The following is a 24166-nucleotide window of genomic DNA, read 5'->3' as shown; positions in this document are numbered from 1 at the left end:
ATCCTTTTGACTGCAGTAGGAAAACCCTCATTTGGCTGTTTTACTATACACCTCTTGGAGCATGGACACGAGACCTGTAGCAAAGTCATGTTAGTATTAAACAAAACCAACCTTGGAATAGAATAATATGAAGAAGAATTCCTCCAGCTGAGGAACAGAACAGGAACTGAATGACTAGAGAACCACAACTCTGTAAAAGTAGGTTTGGGTCAACAAAGCGATGTTGTAAACTGTGAAATTTAACATTCCTACTTCAACAGATATTGAGCTGTTGCACACCCGTAAATCCAACACAAGGAATAAGACATCTGGGGCATAGCTCCCTCTGGTTTGTCCCCATCTAGGAATCATGTTTCCCATCTTCAACCTGTGGCCTTCAGCCGCCAACACAATATAAACTAGTCACAGTCAGGGGCCTGCATGCTGTCAACAGATGGAGATTAATCTGTTCCAAAGATTAGAAAATGTCGATCAGTAAGTTCAAGCCTGCCTCTCAAGGACTGTCTGCAATAATTTTGGTGGCATTTGTTGTATAAACTCCCTGCAATTATTCACAGTTTTATACTGACTACTAAGGGATAAACTGAAGCTCCTGAGACCAAATATTTTCCCTGAGTGAATACCATATCTAGAAAGTAAATCTGGAAAGCAAACCTGGGGCCTGTGTCTCCAAAGACACTTGATGATGAGCCAGAGTTCCTCCCAAGAAACTTTAGAAGATAAACTGTATATAACAGACTGGTTTTGCTATAGCAGTACATTTTAGGGCGTGCCCTGAGCTCTTCATCTGCTGAACAGGGTTCGTTTGTTCTGCTGAGATTTAAGATGCTTCAGAATTACAGATCGCTCTGCGAAGTCCCCTATCCACACTCAAGAATCTCCAATTTTTTCATAATATTTGAATTTCTTATTTACAGTCTGCAAACACAATTAAGACTGAATGCTGACCTGCTAAAGAAATGCTAAGGGTGATTCTTAATTTCAGGTAAAACCCCTGTTTGGGGAGATAACCGGCCTGAGATGCTCAGTTACACCGTAGCAGGAAATCATAAGGTTTTTTATACATCAGTTCTTGATAATAAATATAGAAAAAGACATTCTTCAAAGAGAAGTTTGTGGCATGCAGCTGAAGCTCCCTGTTTCATAGATAGCTGGGCTGTAACTGCCAGCTTTTCACCAGCCTTCAGCTCAGTTTTCAAAGGTATCTGCCAAAACATCATGGAGAGTTGACAGACTGTCTGTGAAAGGGCATCCAATAATAGGCAAGGCTTTTTTCTTCTCCTCTCAGCTACTGTGATTTATTTTGATATACTGTTAACACACAGCAGAAAGAAGAGGAATCCATTCTAGAGTCCTAGATTACTGAAAACCATCCATGAGAACTCATCAGAGTGCTGGATGCAATGGAGTTTGTAGGACAAGTAAGTGGGCAGCAAAATAATTCACAGAACACAGACAGAGAACAAACTGATTGATAACTTCTGTGATTTATGTTGACATGGAAATATAAGGTCCTCAGCAGTGGCAGTCATGAAAGCTAGTCCCAAACTCCTGTGCATGCCTGGATCCGTAAAGGGGACCACATGCTGAAGTCAAAAGCCAAAGATGTTCCATGACCTTTTGTAGTGCCAGGTGCAAGTTTAGCTCCAATATTGCAGGTTTCAGTACTAGTTGCCAAAATACATTGCTAATGCCAGCCTGAATGTTCACATGCAGAAAGGCACAGGGTGTACTTTCGTTGGGTCAGACACAAGATTCTGGGTTTAACTGTCTCTCAGTGAGAAAGAAGAGGCAACTCAACCTGGTTGGCATCCTTCCTTCCCACCTCAGTCCTGTCTGTGTCCTCCAGGAAGCATGTTTGATCAGGTCAAGTTAAAAAATGCCATAAATCAGCTGAGGTGGTGGACAACATGATCTCCAACTGACAAGAAGTGTCTCTTCACATGCACCAGTGAGGCTGCCCACAGGGGAAGCTTGCTTTTTTTTGCTGCACTCAGCAATTTCCGTTTAATAACTGGCTACAGAGTGACTGTGGGCTTCTTACCGCAGGAATCTGAACCTCCTGGCTTAACTGTGATATGTGTGCTCCATGCCCTGCTTGTGGTCATTTTTCTGCTGTTTCCTTTATAATCTTGAGAAAGGTTCTCAGATTAGCTGCCAATCCTCCTTCTGCTCATTGCTCATAGCGTGGGACACACTAGCTCAGAAAGCCATGTTCCAAAACAGTCTCTCCAGGTTGTGCTTTAAACCAGGTTTGTGACCAGTTTGTCTGAAGACAGAAGGGCACGAACCCATCACCTTCGTTATTTCAACATACTTTGCAGAAGGTGACCCCAGGGATTGATGTGGTTTTGCTCACATTCCCCCCATTCCTTGCCTACAGCAGTGGCATGTTGCAGAACTGCTGCAGGCATCGGTATGTTTGCCATGACCTCCCACTTTCCTCCCACCCAGCTATTCAGAGAGGTATAAAAAAAAAAAAAGAGCTGTCCAGACTCTGATGAGAAATGGACGGTCGCGTCTGAAGTCGATTAAATAATTCAGGGCGGATTGAAATGCACTATTGCATAATGGAATCTTTCTGCAAAGCCGTGAAGCAGTTTCTACATCCCAATGATCCTATTTTCAAGTCAATACAATTAAGTGTCAGAATATGCAATAGTTGAAATTAATCTGGAATCAGAATGCAAGTGATCTTTAGCACACACGCTGCAAGACACCATAAAAATCATTAGATATTATCCAGGATGAACATAAAATGATTCATTGGGATGCAGCAGGCTCTGGCTTGACATCTCGCCATTGATACAAAATGTCTAACAAGTGTTTAATGAGAAAAAGGACTCAACATACCTCACCCTTAATTTTTGCATAATCTATTCATGGCGTGTTACAGAGGCAAGTATGAAAAAAATGACCCTTAAACTTCTCTCTTTCCCTGTATTAATGGGCCTACTGCAAGTGTGGATTACTAATGATGGGGGAAGGCAGTAAATTCCATGTTGGAGCTGATTCACTGCATGTTTTGTAGCTGAATTGGGTCGATGCTGGTTGTGACAGATGTAATCCAAGACCTCAAAATTACAAATTAAGGGCATGACCCAGTACTTTGGGAAAGTAACTGGAACACAAGGCTGCCAGTCAAGTGACAGGGAACCAGCCATGACAGCAGGGAACCAGGGCAGTGCTGGGGAGAGTAATCAGAATCCTCAAACTGCTAATGATGATTAAATTAATAAATGTCTTTCCTCCCATTCATCTCTGAATCATATTTACATGCCAACAGACCAGTAAAACTGTTGGTTCCTGAGTTGATGCTTGTAAAAGGGGCTCAGTTGGTGTCTCCAAAAGGAACAGCAGTGTGTGTAAAAGAGGAATGTGTACAATGTGTGTACAAGAGGAAGTGGTGTCAGCCAGTATGAATACCCAATTCTGTTTTACCACATGTCATATCACGTTTAGTCTGTATGCAAAGCTTGCAGCATGCTGAATATTATAAATTCACTGAGGTGTCTGCATAAAAATTAGTTTGCATACAGATATGTCATTTATAAAATACAGAGCCTGTCACAGATATTCTTCAGCTTGCAGAAAAACCAATGAAGGCGGGAAGAATGTGCAAATGAGGGAACACGATGGATGGGTAGATCAAGACATTTCAAGAAGGAAATGACCTGATCCTCATATCGACACGGGATGTCCCACAGCGCTATCATTATCACCAAGCTTTTCTAGGAGTCACACAAGCATGAATTTGGCAATGCTGTTTTGGGCAAACATAGGCTTAGTCATGAGTCATTTACTCTGTGCTTTCTCTCTCCACACAGAGGGAAGGCATCACCTTCCAGTGGGACCAGCAGAGGCATGGTTCTGGGAAAGCTCTGGAGCTCCTGGGGGAGAAAAAGATGAGAAAGTGGAGCTGCTGCTCACTTCAGTTGGCTGAGACACTGAAGCAGCTCAGGAAGATCCTGGTTGCTAAGTATGATCTAGAGCTTCATTTGTCCTCTTTCATGTTTGCCTTTGTAGGTGGTTCTCATAAACAAACACAAATGTTAAACTGTTGGATAAAGCAAGCTGTTGCTTTACTCTTGAAACTTGTCTTGCAGTAAGCCTGTGTGACCCTATTGACATCAGGCCATCCAGCTCCCACTACTTGCCCATGGGGTGACTGTGGGAGCACAGTGGACTTCCCAGCAGTCTGAATCTCCAGGAGGTTGCAAGGCACGACCCAATGACATGAAGGTCTGGCCATGGACTGGCAGCACAAGGCACCAGGTCAGTGATGAGGTAGCTCCCTCAGCTTGTCAGAGCCACTAACAGACAAGCAAGTGGAGAGGAGCCACGAGACTCAGCTGTTATCCCAGGCCTGTCAGCTCTCCCTCCCATCCTGACATTACCTTGTCTCCTCGCACTCTCACAAAGCCCTGCAGCTTCCAAACCTTGAACTCCCGTGGTAGCCATATTCCACTGCTCTTGCACCATGGGATATAATGGTCTGTCTGTCCTCAAAATAATTCATGCACATGCACATGGCCTGGGAGACAAAGGTGATCATTTTCTAAGGTGGGACTAGATTAAGAACAATTTGGTCTTTTTGAATATGCACCAAAAAAGATGATTTGAGGGAGATATTGTCAACTGTGAAAAAGCAAGAAGTGAGCAACAGCTGACCTCTCACTTTCCCCTCTGCCTGTATGTAGATGCTGTGCATCATTTCACGTAACAGAAAATGGGATATTTATCAGGAGATGGCAAAGGGTGAGGCTGTATCTGGGGAGTATGGTGTCTAGTTGGGTGTACAGTCCTGCTAAAGGAGGTATACCATGATCCCACACACCAGGCACATGTGCTCAACCAAAACCAGCCAAGGCTGGACAGCTGTACCTCACACGAAGGGCTGTACCATCCAAAGAGTGCCCTGAGCAAATGCATGAGGCACAACCATGTTGCAGGACAGTGCGAACAGAGGCCCAGGCAGGCAAATCCCACTTTCAGGTTGTAAATCTTGCCGTTTCCGCACCAAGTATCACAAGATAAAATGTGACTGTAGGTAGCTTTTATTGCTCAGTCACCAGGCTGGCTTCTCTATACCGACATCGCTTTCACATTGCCCACACTACAGGATGCTGGTGCAGCTCCACAGAGATGCCAGCAGCAATGTAGTCAGGCTTTAACAGCCACATCACACTGGCTTGGATACATGGTTCATTGTTTTTTCCTGACTACTGGCACTGATGGAGAACATCCTAGGTGCAAATTTTAGTGGGATACTTGAAGAAATGAGACTCCTGCAGATGCCCTAACTCAGAGCACATCTCTCAGTGAATCAAGGAACAGTAACGATTTGAAGCCTTGAATCAAAAGTGAGAGGTTCCATTTCTGAAAGTGTTATTGGGCAGGCTTTTCCACACATGCTTTTCAAGTTGCAGCCCTACCTCTGCACCTCCTCAAGGATTTGGCATAAACTTTCAAGAAACTAGCAGATTGTACGAAAATTCCTGTTTTTCCCTACAAGATGACCCTGCAGTAGAGGAGTCTAAAATCCCATATTCCTCCTGCCTCACTGTTTCCTGACCCCTAGCACTCAGTTCAACTGGGAAATTATGCTTTTCCAGCAAAAAAAACCTCAGTATTTTTAATGCTGTTGAAGAATTACTAGGAAAAGAAAGAACTTGTTTAGTGATGAAGTGAGCTTATCATCTTCTCTATGGAATTTCTACTGCTGTCACAGACTGGTGAAATAAAAGGAGCCCAATTCCATTCAGAAACTATTTTCAAGGTCTGAGGCTGGTAGTAAAAACACAAAATAAAAATCATATTTTTACCTGAAAACTCAACAATCATGATCTGGAGTAGTTAATCTGAAGTGAATTTACTGCTCTTCAAGATTTGGTCACTCATTGTGCTTGAATATCCATGTGGGTGCTTGCTCCACGTTGTGTTGCAGCTGTGCAAGCTTCTGTGTGACTGAGCAGAGCTCTGCAGAGCCCTGGCAGGACAGTGAGTATGGTCCATGTTAGGGTAGTCTCAATCTGGTACATCTGAGAGTAGCAAGATGCTCGGAGAGAGAATAGGTTGAAGAAGCTGGTTTTTAAATTAGGTTAGTGCACAGAGGGATGCGATAGCTTCTGTCTTCAGTACTCCTACTTGTTTCACTGGAGCACTGAACTCTCATAGCAACTACCACAGCAATTGGAGCAACAGTAGCTACTCCTATACAAGCAAGTGCAAGTGGGATTCATCTGCCTTCCTCTGATGGCTGAAAGACCTAGCCCCACATAGCTCCCCTCTTGCTACAGGTGGGGAAGTGCTGCCTAGCACCCATCCAGTGAACACTCATTTAGAGGTGCTGACGTCTCCCAGGTGTCTCTACGTGGAATTGAAGGCTATTACCTCAGAATAAAATGTCTAACTTCTAGCTATCTAATATTAGATGAGATTAGCCTTGCCATGTGTCTCACCATGGAGACTTTCTATGGCCTAAAGACTTTGGATTCATTCCTAGATCATCATGACAGACTGGCAGTGAAGTCTTTTACCATGGTTTGAAGAACACACTATGTAGTGATTTTATAGACTTAAATGCCAGGCAGTGATGCATTGCCTAATGGAGTGTCATATAAGAATCATAAATCACAATCCTGAAGGAGCTTGTGGATGTCAGACATGTGAATACGCTGATTTGGTATCCATGGTAGTTTGGCATGTCTCACATCTTTGTCTTCTGCCCAAAATAGATTAGCTCTTAAATATTACTCAGCACTTGGAGTTCTGCCACAGCACAGAAGACAGTTGAGAGAACACCAAAAATGTGTCTCCCAGTGCAAAGAAATATTGAGATAAACTTCATGGGCTTTGTTCAGTCTAAAAGCAGAACCCTCTTCCGTGGTGGTGTAACGACAAGGCAGGGCGAGGTTATTTGGCTAATAGTAGTTGAGGTGGAGATTTTAACACATGCACTGGAAGTAAAATAGGACAAAATCTGAGCATGAAGCTGTTCAGTTGAAGCTCAGGACTGTAAGCCTTGCTGGAGCACTCATCTCTCCTGTCTACATGTACAGCTGGGCTGCCAGTTCAAACTGAACACAGTAAATCTATCATGTAATATTTCCAAAAATAATCAAATGATATAGGGCACAACCCTAACGACAGAGCCCCTAAGCTGTTTGTTACATCCAAAGTCCCTGCTTTCACAGCACAAATAGGCAATCAAATCATCTCACAGACAAAGACAAATCCACACATTTTCACAAGCAAACAAGTCAGTTTGCCTGCAGAATGTGTGGAGATGTTAATCACTTGCACCAGTCATGAGTGAGCATGTGAATTTACTATTAAGAAGTTAGAAGTTATCATTATAGTACTGTTCAAATAAAATGTGAATTTACAGGTAGATGAAAAGTAAATTCAAAGGCCAATCCATTCTTTTATGTCCATAAACAGCCAAGATATAGTTTAATTTCTTCACATAATAAAAAACTTTTATTCATTTTGGAAAGCTCCACGCGATCTGATGGCTGTTGGAAGAGGAGGTATATAATCAGTCTGGACTCCCATTGCTCATTCTCCCAACTTCTTAGGGATAGGAAATGTGCTCTGAGGGGCTTCCAGCAAAGCCAGTGGAAAAGGTGTGAAAACCACTGGCGGGTCTGCAGAAGAACGGAGCCCCCAGGACTTTTCAGTTAAAGAAGGAAAGCAGGTTTTATTCTTATCTGGGAAGGGACTGGGAAAAGTGTATTGTACAGAAAACTGCTTGAAGATAATTCAAATGTCTGACATAAAGAAGCAGGTTTTACAGACCTGCCCAGGGTTACCCATGTGCTTGATCAAGGCTATCTGGACACACCACTCTGTAGACCACAACTCTACTGGGGTACACTTGCTATCTTACGCTAAATATACTGTCAGGCCTGATGTGGTATGACATGACTGTAAAACTCCTTTTGGATGGGGAGGAGAAAGGGAGACCTTGTGTGAAATGCCATCCATGAGTCCTTCCTTGAACCATTTCAGTTCCCAGCCCACCTGAAGGTTCATGGTGGTTTTCTTTGCCTTCCTTCCACCGGTGCAGTGCCAGGCTGGAATTGCAGGGTATTGTATTACAAGTCCCACGGGTGCTGCCTCAGCCTCAGTAAACTTTATTTAAGCACACACAGACATACACAGACAATATACATATATTTGTTTCTTCTCTGACAGTTCTACAGGACCAACACTGCTTTGGGTGACACTTGTGGAGAATTTGAAAAAGTGCAGGAAATGTACGAAAAAATAAAGGTCTTTTAATAATTTGAGTCATGGTCATCCACAGAAACAACACAGGTGCATTCAACCATGCGAGCACATGGACACATCTCCACATACAGTACATTGTGTCTATATAGGTATCTCCACATACATTGTGTCTATAGAAATGTACAACAGTCTCAGAAGTCAGCAGGACACAAAACCAGACGAGTACTGGCATGGCACATGCTTGCACTCCCAGTGTCGCAACCCACTGTCAGTGCACCAGTGTGACTCGGTCAGGGTGTGGGTGTGAACAGAAAGATGCTCCAAACATAGTCTCACTGTACACTATAAAAACTCACCAAATATGCAACAACGTCATAAAATGAACATTCATCTGGGGTTCTGGTGACTAGCTACTTTGAGTCAGATCTCACAGCTTTTGTGTCACCACAACTCCTGGGATGTATGGTTACTTATCTAATATTGCTACAACTGTCTCTCAACATATATTTTATATACAGTACATACACACAGAACATACACAGAGCAGTATATGTATATTTTTGTGTTTTCATGTTTGTACATTATATCACAGATTATATGAACACATAAAATATATGTTTTAGGACCTAAAAATAAATAATTTTATAAAATATTCATAATACTCCCCCCCAAAAAAAGCCCACAAGTCAAACAAAAGAAATCCAGAAAAGCACTCTTGAAGTGTTAACTGCCTGCCCTTGGACAGCATTACACTCCTTCCCTTTCCCTTTATAAGTACAGCAGCACAATGGTGGTTTGCAACCATGCACCCAGAAAAACACAAAGCAGTATAAATTGTTGAACTGCAAAGTCAGAGTGGAGTCTGGAGTCTGGCTGTCCAACTCTACACTCTCCCATCGTCTCCCTTGCTAGGATTTAAAAGGTTCTGCCAGGAGCACAGTATTTTACCTGCAGCAATATTTGCTAGACTAAATCTACTGACTGCAGTCCAATACTGTTATCTCATAGCACTTAGAACCCAGCTTCTGAGTTATAGCTTTTTTTATTTAAAACAATCTTTTTATTTAGCAAAAAATTGTTTCCACTGTACCCTTCGTGTGTCCTCTTCCTAATGTGACAAACCCGGAGGAGATGAAATTATGGAGATCTGGCCCTCCACTTCGATAAATATCCTTTCCATAGTGACCTGCCAAGGAAAAGAAAACAAAGAACCCTTTATTCAGTGTGTGTGTGTACACATATATATATACACATATATGCTATACAGTCCCTCTGTAACCCTCATAGATGAGTACCAAGACCCCACCACATGGTTACATTATTAACAGATAACAGAGGGTATAACAGAACATAACAGCTATAGCAGCATCAAAGTCTTATTGCTTTATTGGCAAAGATCTATGGAGAAGAACAATTGCATATTTTGATAACTGCCAGGGAATGAACAGATTCCGATAGGGAAACCACTAAAGTGCCAAACCAAACACCCCAATCTCCGGGAAATTTGATCATCACTGGCTCAGATTCAGGTTTGCTAGGAAAAGCACTCCCAAGGAACTGGTCTCACTCAGACCCTCAAGGCTAAGGAGCTAAATGAAATCACAAGAGATGTGGTTTTGATTCTTCCCAATTCCAGCCAGACCTCTGAGAACATTCATGTCCTGTTGGTAGAGATTTTGTCTCAGCACAAAAGCAAAGGTGCAAATATCACTCCTGTCCAGGCTGGACCCAAGTCCCCATTACCAGTATCAATTTGCTCTGGTCCTTGAATGGCATCCCTGGATGCTTTCTCAAGTGCAATAGTCTTCTGCAGAACACTTCCTAGGAGCTTTCTCTGTCCATAACAACAGAGTAGGTTCAGGAGACACCCAGCTTTTTAATATTTTAATATTTCAATATATTAATACAGAAAAAGGCCTTCTGCCTCCCTGTTACCATGCAAAGCTCGGAAATGAGGACGTAGATAATTTCTCAGATACTCTTTATCATCTCCTCCCTTTTTCATGTTGTTAATTTTTCTATTCCTTTTATTTTAGAAAGAGGCAAAGATAAGATAGGTGTGGGGGGAGGGAAGTAAGGCAGCCTCAGGGGCTGGGAATGCAGCTCCCTCCCTGTTAAGTCTCCATCTTCTCCATGCCTTTCTGCACAAGCCCATGATGCATCACTGTTCTTCTGAGCCACGGTGGCTGGAAGTCCAGCATGGCAGCTGGTCCAGCGCACGGCACTCAAGCAGGAGAGCTGAGTCAGGAAGCTATGGGGAGGGCCAAATGGGCATCAGGGATCCAGGTGGAAATGCAGCCTGGGGCCCTGTTCTGGCTGGCTCACATTGCCTCTGACAGATGCTACAGCCCTTTACTATTTTTCAAACACTGAGACCAAATGCCGTTTGTTCTCATACACTTTCAGGCTCTCTGGCAACACTGTGAAAACTAATGGGAACATAGACGTTGAAATCTCATCAGTTTGCAGAGTTTTCCTCTTTCCTTTTTAGCCAGTCATTCTCACCCCAGTATCCATGCAGCTACTACTGATGTTGCAGGCCACTACTCCTGTCATCAAAGTCCACCTTTGGATGGGCTGAGGGTAAGCACTACCCCCCAAGGTCTAAATTATCCCATAATGTCTCACGGTTCTGCCCTTTAATGGATCTGAGCAGGCTCAAAGTCCCAATCCCCATTCAGGGAGGACACCAGCAAGGCTCTGGCCAGGAGAGCCTAGCATAGACTTTGCCATCACACAGGCGGAGGCTCACGTATGGCAAGCATAAGATGCTGAGACTTCTGACAAATGTTTATTCCCATCTAATAGAAAAAGCATCTCACTCCCTTCCCTCACATATTTTTTCTGGTCAAGGTCAGTCAAGTGCTCTCTGTAAACTTCTGAAAACACATATAAAGTGTTTCTACAAGTTTAGGAGTTGTTAGCAGCAAGACAGTCTTCTTCTTACAGTTATAGTAATGCAAGGTGGTAGCAAAAACATTCAGATGTGGAGGCATCCACCCATAAATTGGCTGAGAAGAGAGTTTCCAGAAAGAAGAGTGATTTTCTGCTTCCACAGGAAAGATCATGGGCTCTTTCTCTCTTCTTTGTACCTAGGTCTTGCAATCTGGCTGCTGTGTTCCTGGAAAAGGGTGGCAGACTTTGCCTCTGAGTCCCTGGAAGCTATTCTTCCTTCATGAGATGTTCTTGTTCTGAGAAGCCAGCAGAGATGGCCTGTGGCTTCAATGCCCAATTTGCTTTCTTTTTCTCTATCACTTTTCTAAATTGTGCTGCACTTTTTCTTTCCAGTAAGCCAATTTTTGCTCATATACCATCAATTTCTGAGCTCTCAGGGCCAGCTACTCTGGTGACTGACACTCTATCAGTGCCATAAATGTACCATTTTAGACAATGATAAGAGAAACACCCAAATATGTGGTATTACCTCTAGCTGAAATCAGCTGTCTTTTATATGTCCCTTTGGAGAATCTGTTTAAGACAGAGATCAAGAAGGGGAAGTATATAAAAAAAACCCAAACAAACATTTACTGGCAGATTGAAGATCGTTCATCATCCACTTGCTCTCTGAACCTTGCTCTGCCCCTTCTTATAGTACGTAGTAGTTAAATTAAAACATTCCTGTGATAACAAGCCATTAGCTTTTGAACAGGAGCTATGTTTTCCCACGAGAAACCTGAATTTGTCAAGCAGCATGAACTTTCCCTTTTTACGGATACATTATAGGATGCTATGCTTGTTTTATATGTGTTTTTTATTCCTGCTCACTTGTGATCATTTCTCTTGGTTTCGCAGTGTAAAAATGCCGGTACATGGTTTTTAGTTTTAGAAGTGCCTCGGGGGCTGCTGCTGGGCCAAGCTCAGGTGCTGTTATTCACACAGACTTTTCCATAATCAATTCTTGACTGAGATGTTTCACACTGGAAGTGAATGCTTCATTGTACCTTACCAAGATGCATGTGCCCAGTAGCTGCAGCAGAGCTAAAGAAGCTCAAGCATAAGTAGACAAGGCTGCAGAGTAGTGGAAGCGCAGACAGGGCTATGCCATACCAGAAAACATCCCTGTTTCATTCTCCCTTGTGGCTGTTTTCCTCCTTCCTACCTTCAGCTGTGAGCTCTCACCTAGCTGCTGGGAGTCCTTCCACAGTTGGTAGGAGGGATTGGCCCTGCCAAAAGGGGGTTCAGCCATGAGCTGAGCTGAGCTGGTGATGGAGATGCCCGTCTCATGGGCTAAGAAGGAGCACTTGTAACTTATCCAAGGTGTTCACTTTTAGTAGGCTGAAACTGGGTGTTTCTCTGCCCTATGGTGATAGAGCTAAAAATGCCCCAATTCCTTGAAAAACAAGTGTAAGTGGACCGATTTTAATTTCAGTTCAGATTTCTGGGGTTTTTATTGCCAATAAACACCCAACCAAACAAACCCTGCCATTCCAGTCAGAAAGAGCCTCTCTTTGAAACCCCACAAGGTTCCCCTGAGCTCTTCCTGGTGCTGGAGACAGCCCCCGCTGTTGCAGAACCCCAGGCACACAATGAAATGGAGATCTGAAATGAAATTGGAGTAACAAGTGATAGGACAAGAGGGAATGGCCTCAAGTTGTGCCAGGGAAGGTTTAGACTGAATATTAGGAAGCATTTCTTTACAGAAGGGGTTGTTGGGCGTTGGAATGGGCTGCCCAGGGAGGTGGTGGAGTCCCCATCCCTGGAGGTGTTCAAGAGTAAAGTTGACTTAGTGCTGAGGGATCTGGTGGAGTTGGGAACTGTCAGTGTTAGGTCAATGGTCTTCAAGGTCTTTTCCAACCTAGACAATTCTGTGATTCTGTGATCTTTGATCTAAATCTCCTGTGTAAATGAGGTGAGGACAGCTTGATGGCTATCTTGTACCTGCTGTCTACAGGCATTATTCACATTGCTCTCCCTCCTCGCCCATGTGAGATCACATCAGAGCAAAACTGCCTTTTGGTGTTGTATTTCCCTGGGAGCATACACAAGACATTCCATGGGCTGCAGCCATCAGGGAGCTGAAACCCAGAACCCAGAGGCAGCACCCAAGACCTGAGAGAAGTCAGATAGAGCAAGTGCAGCAGATCAGTGTCTTCAGCAAGGCAAGGCAATACAGCCCAGCATACTCATGTCCTCAGGCTCCCAGCACGCACTTTCCATCTTTTACAGCTCCCGCTTTGGGTGGAATTAGCTGCTGTCTGATAGTTTTCCATACCCAGGTGTCCTACCCAGCTAGCATGCATTAACTCTGGGGCTTGCTGGTAGCTGTGTAAGATCACAACCAGTGTCCTCATTCAGTCACCGAGCAGGACAGCAGAGAGGTTGTGTCCCCTCCACGCGCCTCTGCATCCCTGTTTGTAAAGGGAGTTACTCTGCCTGCAAAGCACGGGGCGGTCTGTGAATGAAAAGTGCTGTAGAGAAGCCAGATTTGATTACGATGGAGTCTCACAACACTCACTACTTCCAAAGCAAAGCAACCACCCACCTACCTGATCTCACGGCATGGAACATGCGAGCTTTTAATACAATATTTCTCTAGAGATTTTGCATCTCTAAGGCCTATTTCTCACGGTTAGGATAAAATTTAAAATGCTGTTTCAGAGCACGGTTCTGAAGCCCTGGAGGAGGCTTTTCCTTCTCTCTCACTCCCTGTTCTTGCTCACACTCATATCCATGTACTGTAATGCATGTAAACCCTCAGATGCAGACAGGCTTGCAGGCTTTTTCCTTAAAAGAAATGACCAGGACTCCATCAAGGTTGTCTGTTACTGAAACAAATGAAGGCTAACACTAAGACAACTTAAAATTTCTAAAAGAAATTGGAACAAGGTTAAACATGACTTTTTTTCCCTCTCCTTTGGTTATAAGGCACAGCAGAGGTGGAGAGGAGATGAGTGTTTTGCCTGCCACACAATAAATGCATATACTTTAGGGCATACAGCTCCAAGAGGGAACATTTCATTACAATGGCATCCTGCATAACACACATATGGAACAAACTCAGTCACAAACAGCAATTACAACCACAGGTCAGATTTAACAGAATTATTAGAGCTGAACTAAAATGCTGTTATCCACCTCTCAGAAATGTTATTACCGACTACGGATTACATCATCCTGAGAAGAGCAGACAGGGACTGTCATGGACAGCCTTTTGCATTATACACTCTTGGATTTTGATCTCATCCTTGTCACAGATTTCCTTGTGAGAAAACCTACACCCAGAGGGGAGTCCCCACATCCAAACTCAGCACAAACATTATTCTCAGACAGATTTCTGTGGAAAAACAAATAATTTTTTTGAGGGGGGATCCCACAGCCTACCTGTCTCTGATGCTGCTCATTTCTGCTGGAGTGATTCTTTTGGAGCTGTTTTACACATATCAACAGACTGAGACAAAGGGCATGAGCTGCCAAAACAACTGTAAGGTGTTTACTGAGCACATGGCAGACTGCTCTGCATCACTCTGTCTATACTGTCAATCAAATACAATCATCTCTGAATGCAAGAGAGGGCAAGGCTCCTCGCCCAAAATGAGGAATTCTTGGGGCCAGAGGGGCACAGGGCAGCCAGCAAGCACATAAATTATGTCAATTTGAGGAAAGTCTAACTGCAGAAATTGGTGGATATTAGACATGTGGCCTACACCACTGAAGGAAGTGTTTGCAGGCAGGTTGGGCATCTTTGTATTTTACCAGAGCATAGGGTACAGATTAACAGAGATTACAATGATAGGAAGGGCACCCGAGGGATGTCAGTGAAACATTACCATTTTCTTTTAAAAGACCCAAACAGAAGCCAGCTGGCACCTCTCACATTTGTCAGAATAAAGGCACAGTAAGGGCCACTGCACTGTGTTTTTTTCTGGTTTAATATCATAGTTCTGGAAACACTGTCTATCCTGAACATGCAACTGTACCAAAAAAAAGCAACTGGAAAGAGTTTATTGGCACTTAGGGTGAGCTGTCAGCATTACACATCCAGACATGGACGAGATGTAGTCCAAATCATTGTAGGGAATAATAGAAAAACAGATATTCCTTAGCTTAAATCACACTTGTGGGCTATGGAGAGATGAGTTCCACTCACACTGTCCTAATAATGTGACAACCTACCCATAATTTCACCCTTTTCCAAAATAACTGCCTCTTCTTCCTTTATCTCCCTTCTCCTCATGCTAAGCCTTTCTCACATTCTTCCCTGCTTCATCCCACTTGTTCTCCATAACATGTGACTGCTGATCACAGAGACCCCGCTTAGATCAGCTCCCATGGGTCCATCTGGCCACAGACTATGCTAAACAGATTATAGGGGATGGCCTTGTCCATCTCCTCACGTGGCTCACTGTCCATGGCACACTAGAAATGGTCTTCTAGGTCAGGGTGTCTGTGATCCCTGCAAGTGCCAAAGGCTTCCATGAGCCAGCAGCGTACCCAGGTGGCCAAGAAGGCCAATGGCATCCTGGCTTGTATCAGCCATAGCGTGGCCAGCAGGGACAGGGAAGGGATCTTACCCCTGTGCTCGGCACTGGTGAGGCCGCCCCTCGATGGGTGGGTTCAGTTTTGGGCCCCTCACTCCAAAAAGGACATTGAATGACTCGAGCGTGTCCAGAGAAGGGCAACGGAGCTGGTGCAGGGTCTGGAGCACAGGTCTGATGGGGAGCGGCTGAGGGAACTGGGGGGGTTTAGTGTGGAGAAGAGGAGGCTGAGGGGAGACCTCATGGCCCTCTACAGCTACCTGAAAGGAGGGTGCAGAGATGGGGGATGAGTCTCTTGAACCAAGTAATAAGTGATAGGACAAGAGGTAATGGCCTCAAATTGCACCAGGGAAGGTTTAGACTAGATATTAGGAAGTATTTCTTTCCAGAACGGGTAGTTGGGCTTTGGAATGGGCTGCCCAGGGAGGTGGTGGAGTCCCCATCCCTGGAGGTGTTCAAGAGGCAGGTTGACATAGCGCTGAGGGATCTGTCAGTGCTGGGTTAACGGTTGGACTAGATGATCTTCAAGGTCCTTTCCAACCTAGATGATGATTCTGTGATTCTGTGATTCTGTGATGTTTTGGAAAGAGAATAGGTGCCTCACCTGAGCAGACAGGGCCAAATCTTGCCCACCATGAGCCAGGCTGTCCTGTATCACTGAGGCCGGCTTGACCAGCTGGCATGGGCTCCAGCAAGCATATGGCTATTGCATGTCTGACTGCCCAGTGCATCTGAAAACATGGTAAAAACTTAGACCAGGCCACGGAGGAACTTTGGGTTCAAAACAGAACAAGAGGATGGTTCCAACTTGAAAACTGGGGAGTCCTTATTTTTCCTTTTGACTTATTTCAGTGTGACTTCTGCCTTATCAGCTTTCAGAGTGCATATGCACCACTTTTTCCACCCTTCTTTACAACCAAGAAGGGTAAAAGCTTACTATTCACAACTGAATACTGGATCTTTCAAGTAAAATTATTGGCCAGGGACTGGGCTTTATAGAAAATGACGCATACTGGAACACTTCCCACAAGATCACAAGAATGGGAAATAGTTTTCTGGCACAGGGTTTGTATCCGTCCAGACTAGCAACCCTGCCAAATATATGCCCACTTACTGCACAGCAGACCAAGCCAAATCCAGTGCAGTGAGCTGCATGAGTCCAGGTCGTACTCATGGATCTTTCTGGCATTGGAAAAGATACAGGACATGAAGCTAAAGGCTGTGCTGGCTTTTCTGATAAGTGACCAAGGGAACATCTCCTTTCTTTAACTGTTTACTCTGTTAACTACAGCAATTGTCTTTGACTTTGCAAACCCCCTGCAAGCTATAAGAAGCTGTAAGAGGCTTCAGGAAACATCAGGTTTAGGTTTTGTTAGCTTAAAAAAAAATTACTCTGTCAAAGTTAAATACAGGACTGCAGTGCTAGAGGGTCTCGCTGGCAACGCGCATTGGGGATGACAGAAATACAGCGATGAGTTCATATTCTGTTGAGATGTCTAAATAAAGACACTTTAAAAGAGCGAGGATTAAATTGATAGGAAAATAAAGTACAGCTTTCCAAGGCTCCAAATGCACATGCTGGTTAGCAGAAAAACCTACTGAAGTACCTGCTCTGCTCCCATGGTCTGCTTCTCATCAACATAAAGCTGTACTGAGCTATCACAAAGCTGAGAAGGACACTCTTTTCCTCTACAGTATAGCAGAGGGAAGAGACCCCATGGATGTCAGGGATGAGGGGTTCATATAAACAAAGGCTTGCCAGATTACTGTACTCCCCATTCCCTGTGCTGAAGCTATTCCCCTCTGCATGGAAGGAAAGAAGAAGAAAAAGGGAGTCTGATTCTTTTTCCTTGAGGATGTAAGGACCCCTTTCCATCATGTGTACGATTTACAGAAATGCCAACACGTAAAACACAGTGAAAGCACAAGCAAATCAAGTCTGGCTAATATCTCTACAGAAAACTCACCAGGTTACAATTCTTGCCCAGTGAGTACAAGAATGCCACTACCAAACCTATAAGCATCCAAACAGACTTGGGGCTCCTATTCAGAGGAGTCTCAGTACTTAACAGCCCAGTGTGACTGAAAGTCAGCTGTTCCCATCGGTATCAGGGAGAGCTGTGCTGTTGCACCTCTACGCTTGCAGCAGTGACATTACAACTCCGGCACCTCACAGAGCTGATGTTAGATCAGACTCGAGCAGAGCAGGAGGCATGATCAGCTTCCAAAGAGATGCTTTAGAGCAGCCATGTATCAAGGGGATCCTTTCAGCTTAGGCTGTCAGAAATTAATGACAAATCAACCTTTAATCTTCCTTCTGCATCCTTAAGCACACCCTATAATTGTACAGCTAGTGATACAGAAGGAGTTCAAGTTTTGTATGGCTTTGGAGAGGGAGAAAAAGTTTCCTTCTGTTTTTTTTTTTACTGGACCATGAATTAGTTCACTTATCCTTGGTACTCACACATTCATGTTTACCACATAACACCCTCTCAGGGAAACACAATAGAGACTGAGGACTGTTTTATTGTCCTGCTGAATTCTGTAGCAAGGAACCAATTACTGCCGGTTGATTTGAAGTATTCTATACAGAGAATACCAGTCACAATTAAACCCTGTAAGTTTTTACAGTAATGTGTATACAGCTTTATCTAATTTAGTAGGTAGCCTGCTCACCCAGCTCTCGGAAGAAGCAGCTTTAATTTCTCTCCCTGCCAACAAGCACTCAAGACCATGCCTCTTCCTTCCTGGTAAGGACCTAAACTATGGCTTTTCTGATCCCTGACAGGTGGGACTTACAGTTCATCCTTTTTCTCTATTGCACCAGTAAGTGAGTGCTGACATTATACAGTGAGTGTACTTGTTCCCAGATCCCTTCATGTTGGTATGTCTGCGAACCAGGGGAATTTGGTGATATCCAGAAGTATTTATTTGTTCTTAAACCCAGTCATGCCCAAGGAAGGACTGCGTATCTCTCAGGCTTCGGTGCATGAATCTCTGCTGGTGTGTTGGGAGATGGCTAGTCTTTGGCAATTCTCCCTGTTTCCACCTACTTAACAGCAGTAAGAAAGAAAAAGAAAAAGAAAAGGGGGGAAAAAAAAAAGAGTAAAAAACAGCACTTCCCTGGGAGAAATCTCCAGGGAGCAGTTGTAGGGGTATGACAGAACAGACGGTGGGAGATGCATCATCAAACCAGCCACTGTCTTCATAGCATTTCTTTAGTATCACGGACCCAGTGGTGGCCGGCATAAATGTGGTGACTGCTGGCTGCCAGGCATTTGCCCTTCCGTGTCTAAGTGGTGTTGCTATTGCAGCCCAATAAATAAGACTTTTGCTGTTACCAATGAAAATCCCCAGGGTTTGTACTGACCCAGCAGGGTGGGGTCTCATGGCTGGGCTGGACTTGCCTGGACCTGGTTCTGGTTTGTTTGAGTTGTGATAGTGACACAGTGTCTGTCACCTATCCTGAGCTGTCTCTGCTCTGAGACCAGCCTGTGGCTACAGCCTGACAAAACCAGGTTGTCCCTGGTGACAATTGATGACCCAACCAGAGAGACATGGGAAGAGAGAGGACAACACCAGAGACCCAAGGTGAGTATTAGTAAGTTATATATATCCATTTTAAAGGAAGAATAAATAAGTTTTTCTGTATTAATTTGAACTATGAGCACTAGTACTGTTCTAACTATTTCTTGTGTTTTGATTAGAGTGTTGAAGCGTTAAATAACAAACAATGCACTTTCAGCTCCACATACAAGGTGAGGTCCCTTTGGCTATGTAGGATTTTGAGTGTAATGCTGTATCTATGAAGTGTGGTCATAAATCTGTTTCCTTTCTCCCAGCACTAATTCCCAGATCAGTATGGAAGAAATTCAAAAGTTTCCAGCCAGAGAAAATGCCAGCTTAGATGCACATAAAGTCTTTGGTTGACACATTTAGAGAAACCATCTTAATTAATTATCTCATAAATATCTTGGCTCTTTTCCCTGTAACACTGTTAAATTCCATGACACATGAGTTCTCCCCAGCAGTATGGAGCAGGTAAAGGCTGGCTCCATAAACCTCAGCCCACAGAATGTCCTGCTGGTAGCAAGCACATCATCATGCTTCACCGCTTGCTTGTACTCTGCTGTTTGCTCCGAGTGCCCTTCACTGCTGAAGTGTCGTAGGCAATACAGGGGCAAAGTGTGCTCATTTTCTTACGTGCGAGCTGGATTTCTTACTTGATGTCGAGATAAAAGCTTCACTTGCTGTGACAAGTTTAGTACTACCCCTCCTCCTGTTCCTCTCCATAGGAGACTGGGTGCCTCTTGCCCTGTTCCTGGTCAAAGTTATGTTGGATTTTAGTCTGTGTCTGTGCAGCACCAAGCACCGAAGTTGTTATACCTTTAAGCTTCTCACAATACATTGGTGTTATTAAGAAGTCATAGCTTCAAAGAATGCATCTTGTGCTCTGTTATTAATGGAGGTGACCACCTCCAGAGGTGGCAGTTAGCCCCAGCTGACCTTAGGTAAGGGTACCTGGGGTACCTCAGTGACCTGGATGCTGGAGGTACTCATGACTTAGACATTTTGCTGTGTTAAGAGAAAGGGTTGAATCTCTGTTTTCCGAGGACAACTCACATGCATTGGCAATTCATGTAGAAATTAGAAATAATGGAGGACTGATGGCAAAACCTGCAATGGTGAATAAGCAAAGGACCAAAAAGAAGCTTGTGCATAGGTGTCCTCCTGATTCAGGGTCCTATTCTGACCTGGGACCACTGGTCCTGCATTATTATGATACCATTTACATAATTATTTATATCATTTACTTTTCACATTCCTGCTCTAGAGGGTTTTGGCTTGCTTTCAGCAGCCAGGGTATGAACAAGACAGAGCTGGACATTTAGTTGGCAATGTGGATGATTTTACTCATTTTAGCCTGGAGATCACAGTGGGCACCTCTACTTCCACTCACAGTTTTGCAGTCAAGGCCTCTCCTGTTTGCTGTATTTCCTACAGTCCCTCTTTCTTGAACCACTCTTTCACAGCCTTCCTATGGGAATAACAGCAATTACCTACATGGAAAAGTAACCCCAGGGAAGTGTCGAGTGCTATTCCAATTTTCTGTAATCTGATTTAGCAAGTGGAAGCAGCAGGAAAGAGTTACTGCTCTGTTACAACAGGTGCTCAGAAAATTATGTCAAGAACCTATACACTAGAGAAACCCACTTCTGCAAAGGAGATGAATATGTTGTTACAAAATTACACTGAAAATTGGAAGTCTCCAGAGGATAAGAGAGATGGTGTGATCTTCGAATCAAACTGCAAGACTCTCTAATCTTGTGTTGGGATTTTGTGTTGCATGGACTTCTGCAACTTCAGCCCTTAATTTCCAAGTAGTAACATCTCTTGAGATAACTAAGTGAAACTGGTTTATGCCTGCATGTTTAACTGACTTTAAAACAGCAGTTTTAATTTGATATGAAAATATTAGTTTCAGAAATGTTTAAATTGTCTGTATTTACAATAATCTTCTTGAATAAAGAAGCTACAAAACTTCAGATACAGTCCCCAAATGCATTTGGCTTATGAAGTTACTTCTCAACAAACAGAATTTTTAGAAACACATAGTCCACATGTACATGAACGCTGCAGTCTCCACACTGTGAAATGACTTTCGGGGGAAAACGATGATGACGACTAATTTTTCCTTCTGGGTAAGGCAGTAATAGAGAATGTACTTGCTGCTGTCTCAGTTAACTCTGAAGAGTTGAGTTCCTAAAGCACATGATCTCAGGAAATCTCTGGGAGACCAGGGATAAAAAGAGAGGAAATAACTTTATGTATGTCTTAGCCTTAGTCACCTTCTCAAGGGCCTGGTCCTATCACTAGGAACAGAAAGGGCAGAGGATGTAAAAACACAGGTTTGTCATTAAAGAATGAGAATTTGTTGTTAAAGTTTGCGGGGTTCGTTGTTAAGATGGGGGAAAACCTTTGTTTGAAAGATGCAATAGCATAAAAATTACTAAGGAACCTCATTGGAAGTGGAAACAAGGAGAATTTATGAGGGGAGACGAAGTGGTTGACCAAGAATCATGAGTGATAAGGCACTCCACTTTTCCCAGGTACATAAGAAAAGGAAAATGGTTTCAAGTGCTCTCTGCTCATGTGCTGAGCCTCTGAATTCACAGCAGGCTGTGAACGTTCCTGCTCTCAAGTGCTAGGGCATATGTCTGCCTGAAGTGTAAACATGCATGTAGGCTACCCCTTAAAGATGCTCTGTTCTCTAAGCTCCATCCTGTCTTCTCACGTGGAGCCCCAGAGTTGATTTTCTCACTGCTATTAAGCAGCCCTCACTAACGTAAGAACGACCCTTAATCTGCTCCTGTCCGCTCAGGGTATGGCTATAGAGGGATCAACTTTTTATTTGTTCTGGATCTTTTCTAAATTCAATCACACTTTTAAAGTTATTGAGAAAAACAGCGTGGGTTAGAAGGAGAATGGCAAATGGTATGGTACATTACACGCAATGAGGATAGCAAGTGCCTATAGGCTCCTGATCTAATATGATTCCCTCATGAAACTCTTCTGTTGTGGCTTTCTTTTCTTTATAACAGAAGGCAAGTGAGCCAGAGGATTCAATATGGGGATCATTAGTGTTTGCCTGTTTATTAATCTCACCACCGCTGGCTCTCACCCCTCCTGCTGTGCTCCTGTCATCAGCAACATTGCACTGAAACTGTAGCACCACGGCTACGTCCAGCCACGCAGGAGGGGGCCACGTGGACACGACTCGAGCATTTGGCAGCGCATGCAGGTGCAGACACATGTAGAAAGCTCATAAGCCCAGCAGGTGCCTTCCAGAGGGAAAATAGGGAGAAGTGAATGTTCGGTAGAGTTGTACGTGCATTAACAACCAGACATTTCTGCCACGAGTGAGGGCAGGATAAATGAGATTGGTTTCGATTGTAAAACCTCTTCTTTGTACTGAATTAACAAACATTTTTTCAGCAGCCTGTATCTGCCCCCACCTTCCGCCACAAGCTCTTCCTTATCTCTGTTGGGGTTTTGTTTCCTCTCCTTGGTCCTGCACCACATGGTGAAAACAGTGTATTACTTGAGCATGGAGGCTCTGTTCATGCTGGTGCTCTCCACGCTGCCCCAGGAGCCTGGGACGTGCCCAGCTATCTGCATGGAGTACCTTTCCATAGCTCCTAGCACAACCTGTGTGCTTGTTTCACGGCGTAACAGGAGGTTGTGTTGACAGTTCCTCAAGATTGCAGATTCCTAGAGGTAGCTGCAAGTTGCATCGGTGTCGTGTGTTTACTTGTTTAAATGCTTATAATGAGTGGCTTCTGGGTATTTGATCTGGTTTTATAGGGTAATTCCAGCTCTTACTCATAAAGATCTCCATAGCTAGGAGGAATGTTGGTAAATAGCACTATGCAGAGCTCGACACTCAAGTAACATCCACTTTTATTGGGGTCAGATATGCAGGAATATGACAGGGAGACATTCCCAAAGTACAGTGAAGCAATCTAATGGCACAACTTGTACCATTGTTAATGAGAGACACAAGGCCACCAATTCCCTGTGTTGTGCTTTGAAATTGTGCCCTGGAGTGCCTTTTAGCATGGGTTGCTCCAAGCCTAATCCATTTTCTAGCGATGTTGTGTCTCTGAACACTGTATGCAACCTCTGGAACTGAGCAGCTGCTCGGGAAGTGAACAGCATCATAGCCAGTCGAGCTATGCTTCTTCTGCTGGAGATTTGCTGATCTAATTTAGAGAGGGCCTAAAATTCCCCTTCTAATTAATTTGTTCTGTTCACCTGCAGCTGAACTGGCTTTTGTTCTTAGGGAGCTCCTCAAAAATTAGATGCAATACCTGATGGAATATAATTATATAGGCTGGGAGAAAGTGATTAAGGGCAAAGGAAGGGCTGATCACACCGCACACATGCTTCAAGGGTATTAGCAGAAGGGAAGGTAGAGGCTGCTTCTTCTCAGCTGGAGGAAGAATACTAAGAACTGATTGTCTCCAGTAAGAACTCTGAGGTTAGAGATAAACATTCTTTGATATCTAAACGCCTTTGCAAGGGTCAGATGTGTATTACTAGAGCTGTTCAGATCTGTCTCAGATACCATTCCAGTGAAATTAGGTCTGCACATCACCCTTGGCTTTGTGCAGCAGATCTTGATTCTGATGCTCTTTAATCCCCTTGGGAGCTGTGAACAGGCTGCAAGAGAAGGATCCACCAAGGAGCTGAACACAAAGGGGTTTGCTCCTGATCTCTGCCAAGGCTAGCTTGACCCAGAGTCTGGGAGGCCCTAGATCACATATCCCAGTTCTCAGTGGGAGAACCGAGTTATCCAAGATGCTAAATGTGAAGGGGATTCAGAAGTGGGGGTTCTTAGGCCAAACTTCAACAGAAATTCTGCAAAATTGCACAATTCCACCAGTGTCCAGACA

At 43.9% G+C, this 24166-nt stretch overlaps 1 protein-coding gene across 3 annotated transcripts in view; it reads right to left on the bottom strand.

Annotated features, from left to right (window-relative positions):
• Positions 1 to 24166, bottom strand: part of SHISA6 (shisa family member 6) — a 266371-nt gene that overhangs the window by 192644 nt on the left and 49561 nt on the right. For all 3 annotated transcript variants that reach the window (XR_012631577.1, XR_012631578.1, XM_074889373.1), the window contains exon 3: positions 9326 to 9421. Coding sequence is in view for 1 of the 3 variants with exons in the window: in XM_074889373.1 (XP_074745474.1) it covers positions 9326 to 9421 (96 nt within the window). In the remaining 2 variants the exon portion in view is untranslated. The remainder of the gene's footprint in view (positions 1 to 9325; positions 9422 to 24166) is intronic.

This window comes from Strix uralensis, chromosome 19, assembly GCF_047716275.1.
Source record: "Strix uralensis isolate ZFMK-TIS-50842 chromosome 19, bStrUra1, whole genome shotgun sequence".
NCBI classification, from domain to species: domain Eukaryota; kingdom Metazoa; phylum Chordata; class Aves; order Strigiformes; family Strigidae; genus Strix; species Strix uralensis.
This window is presented reverse-complemented; position numbering and strand designations above follow the sequence as displayed.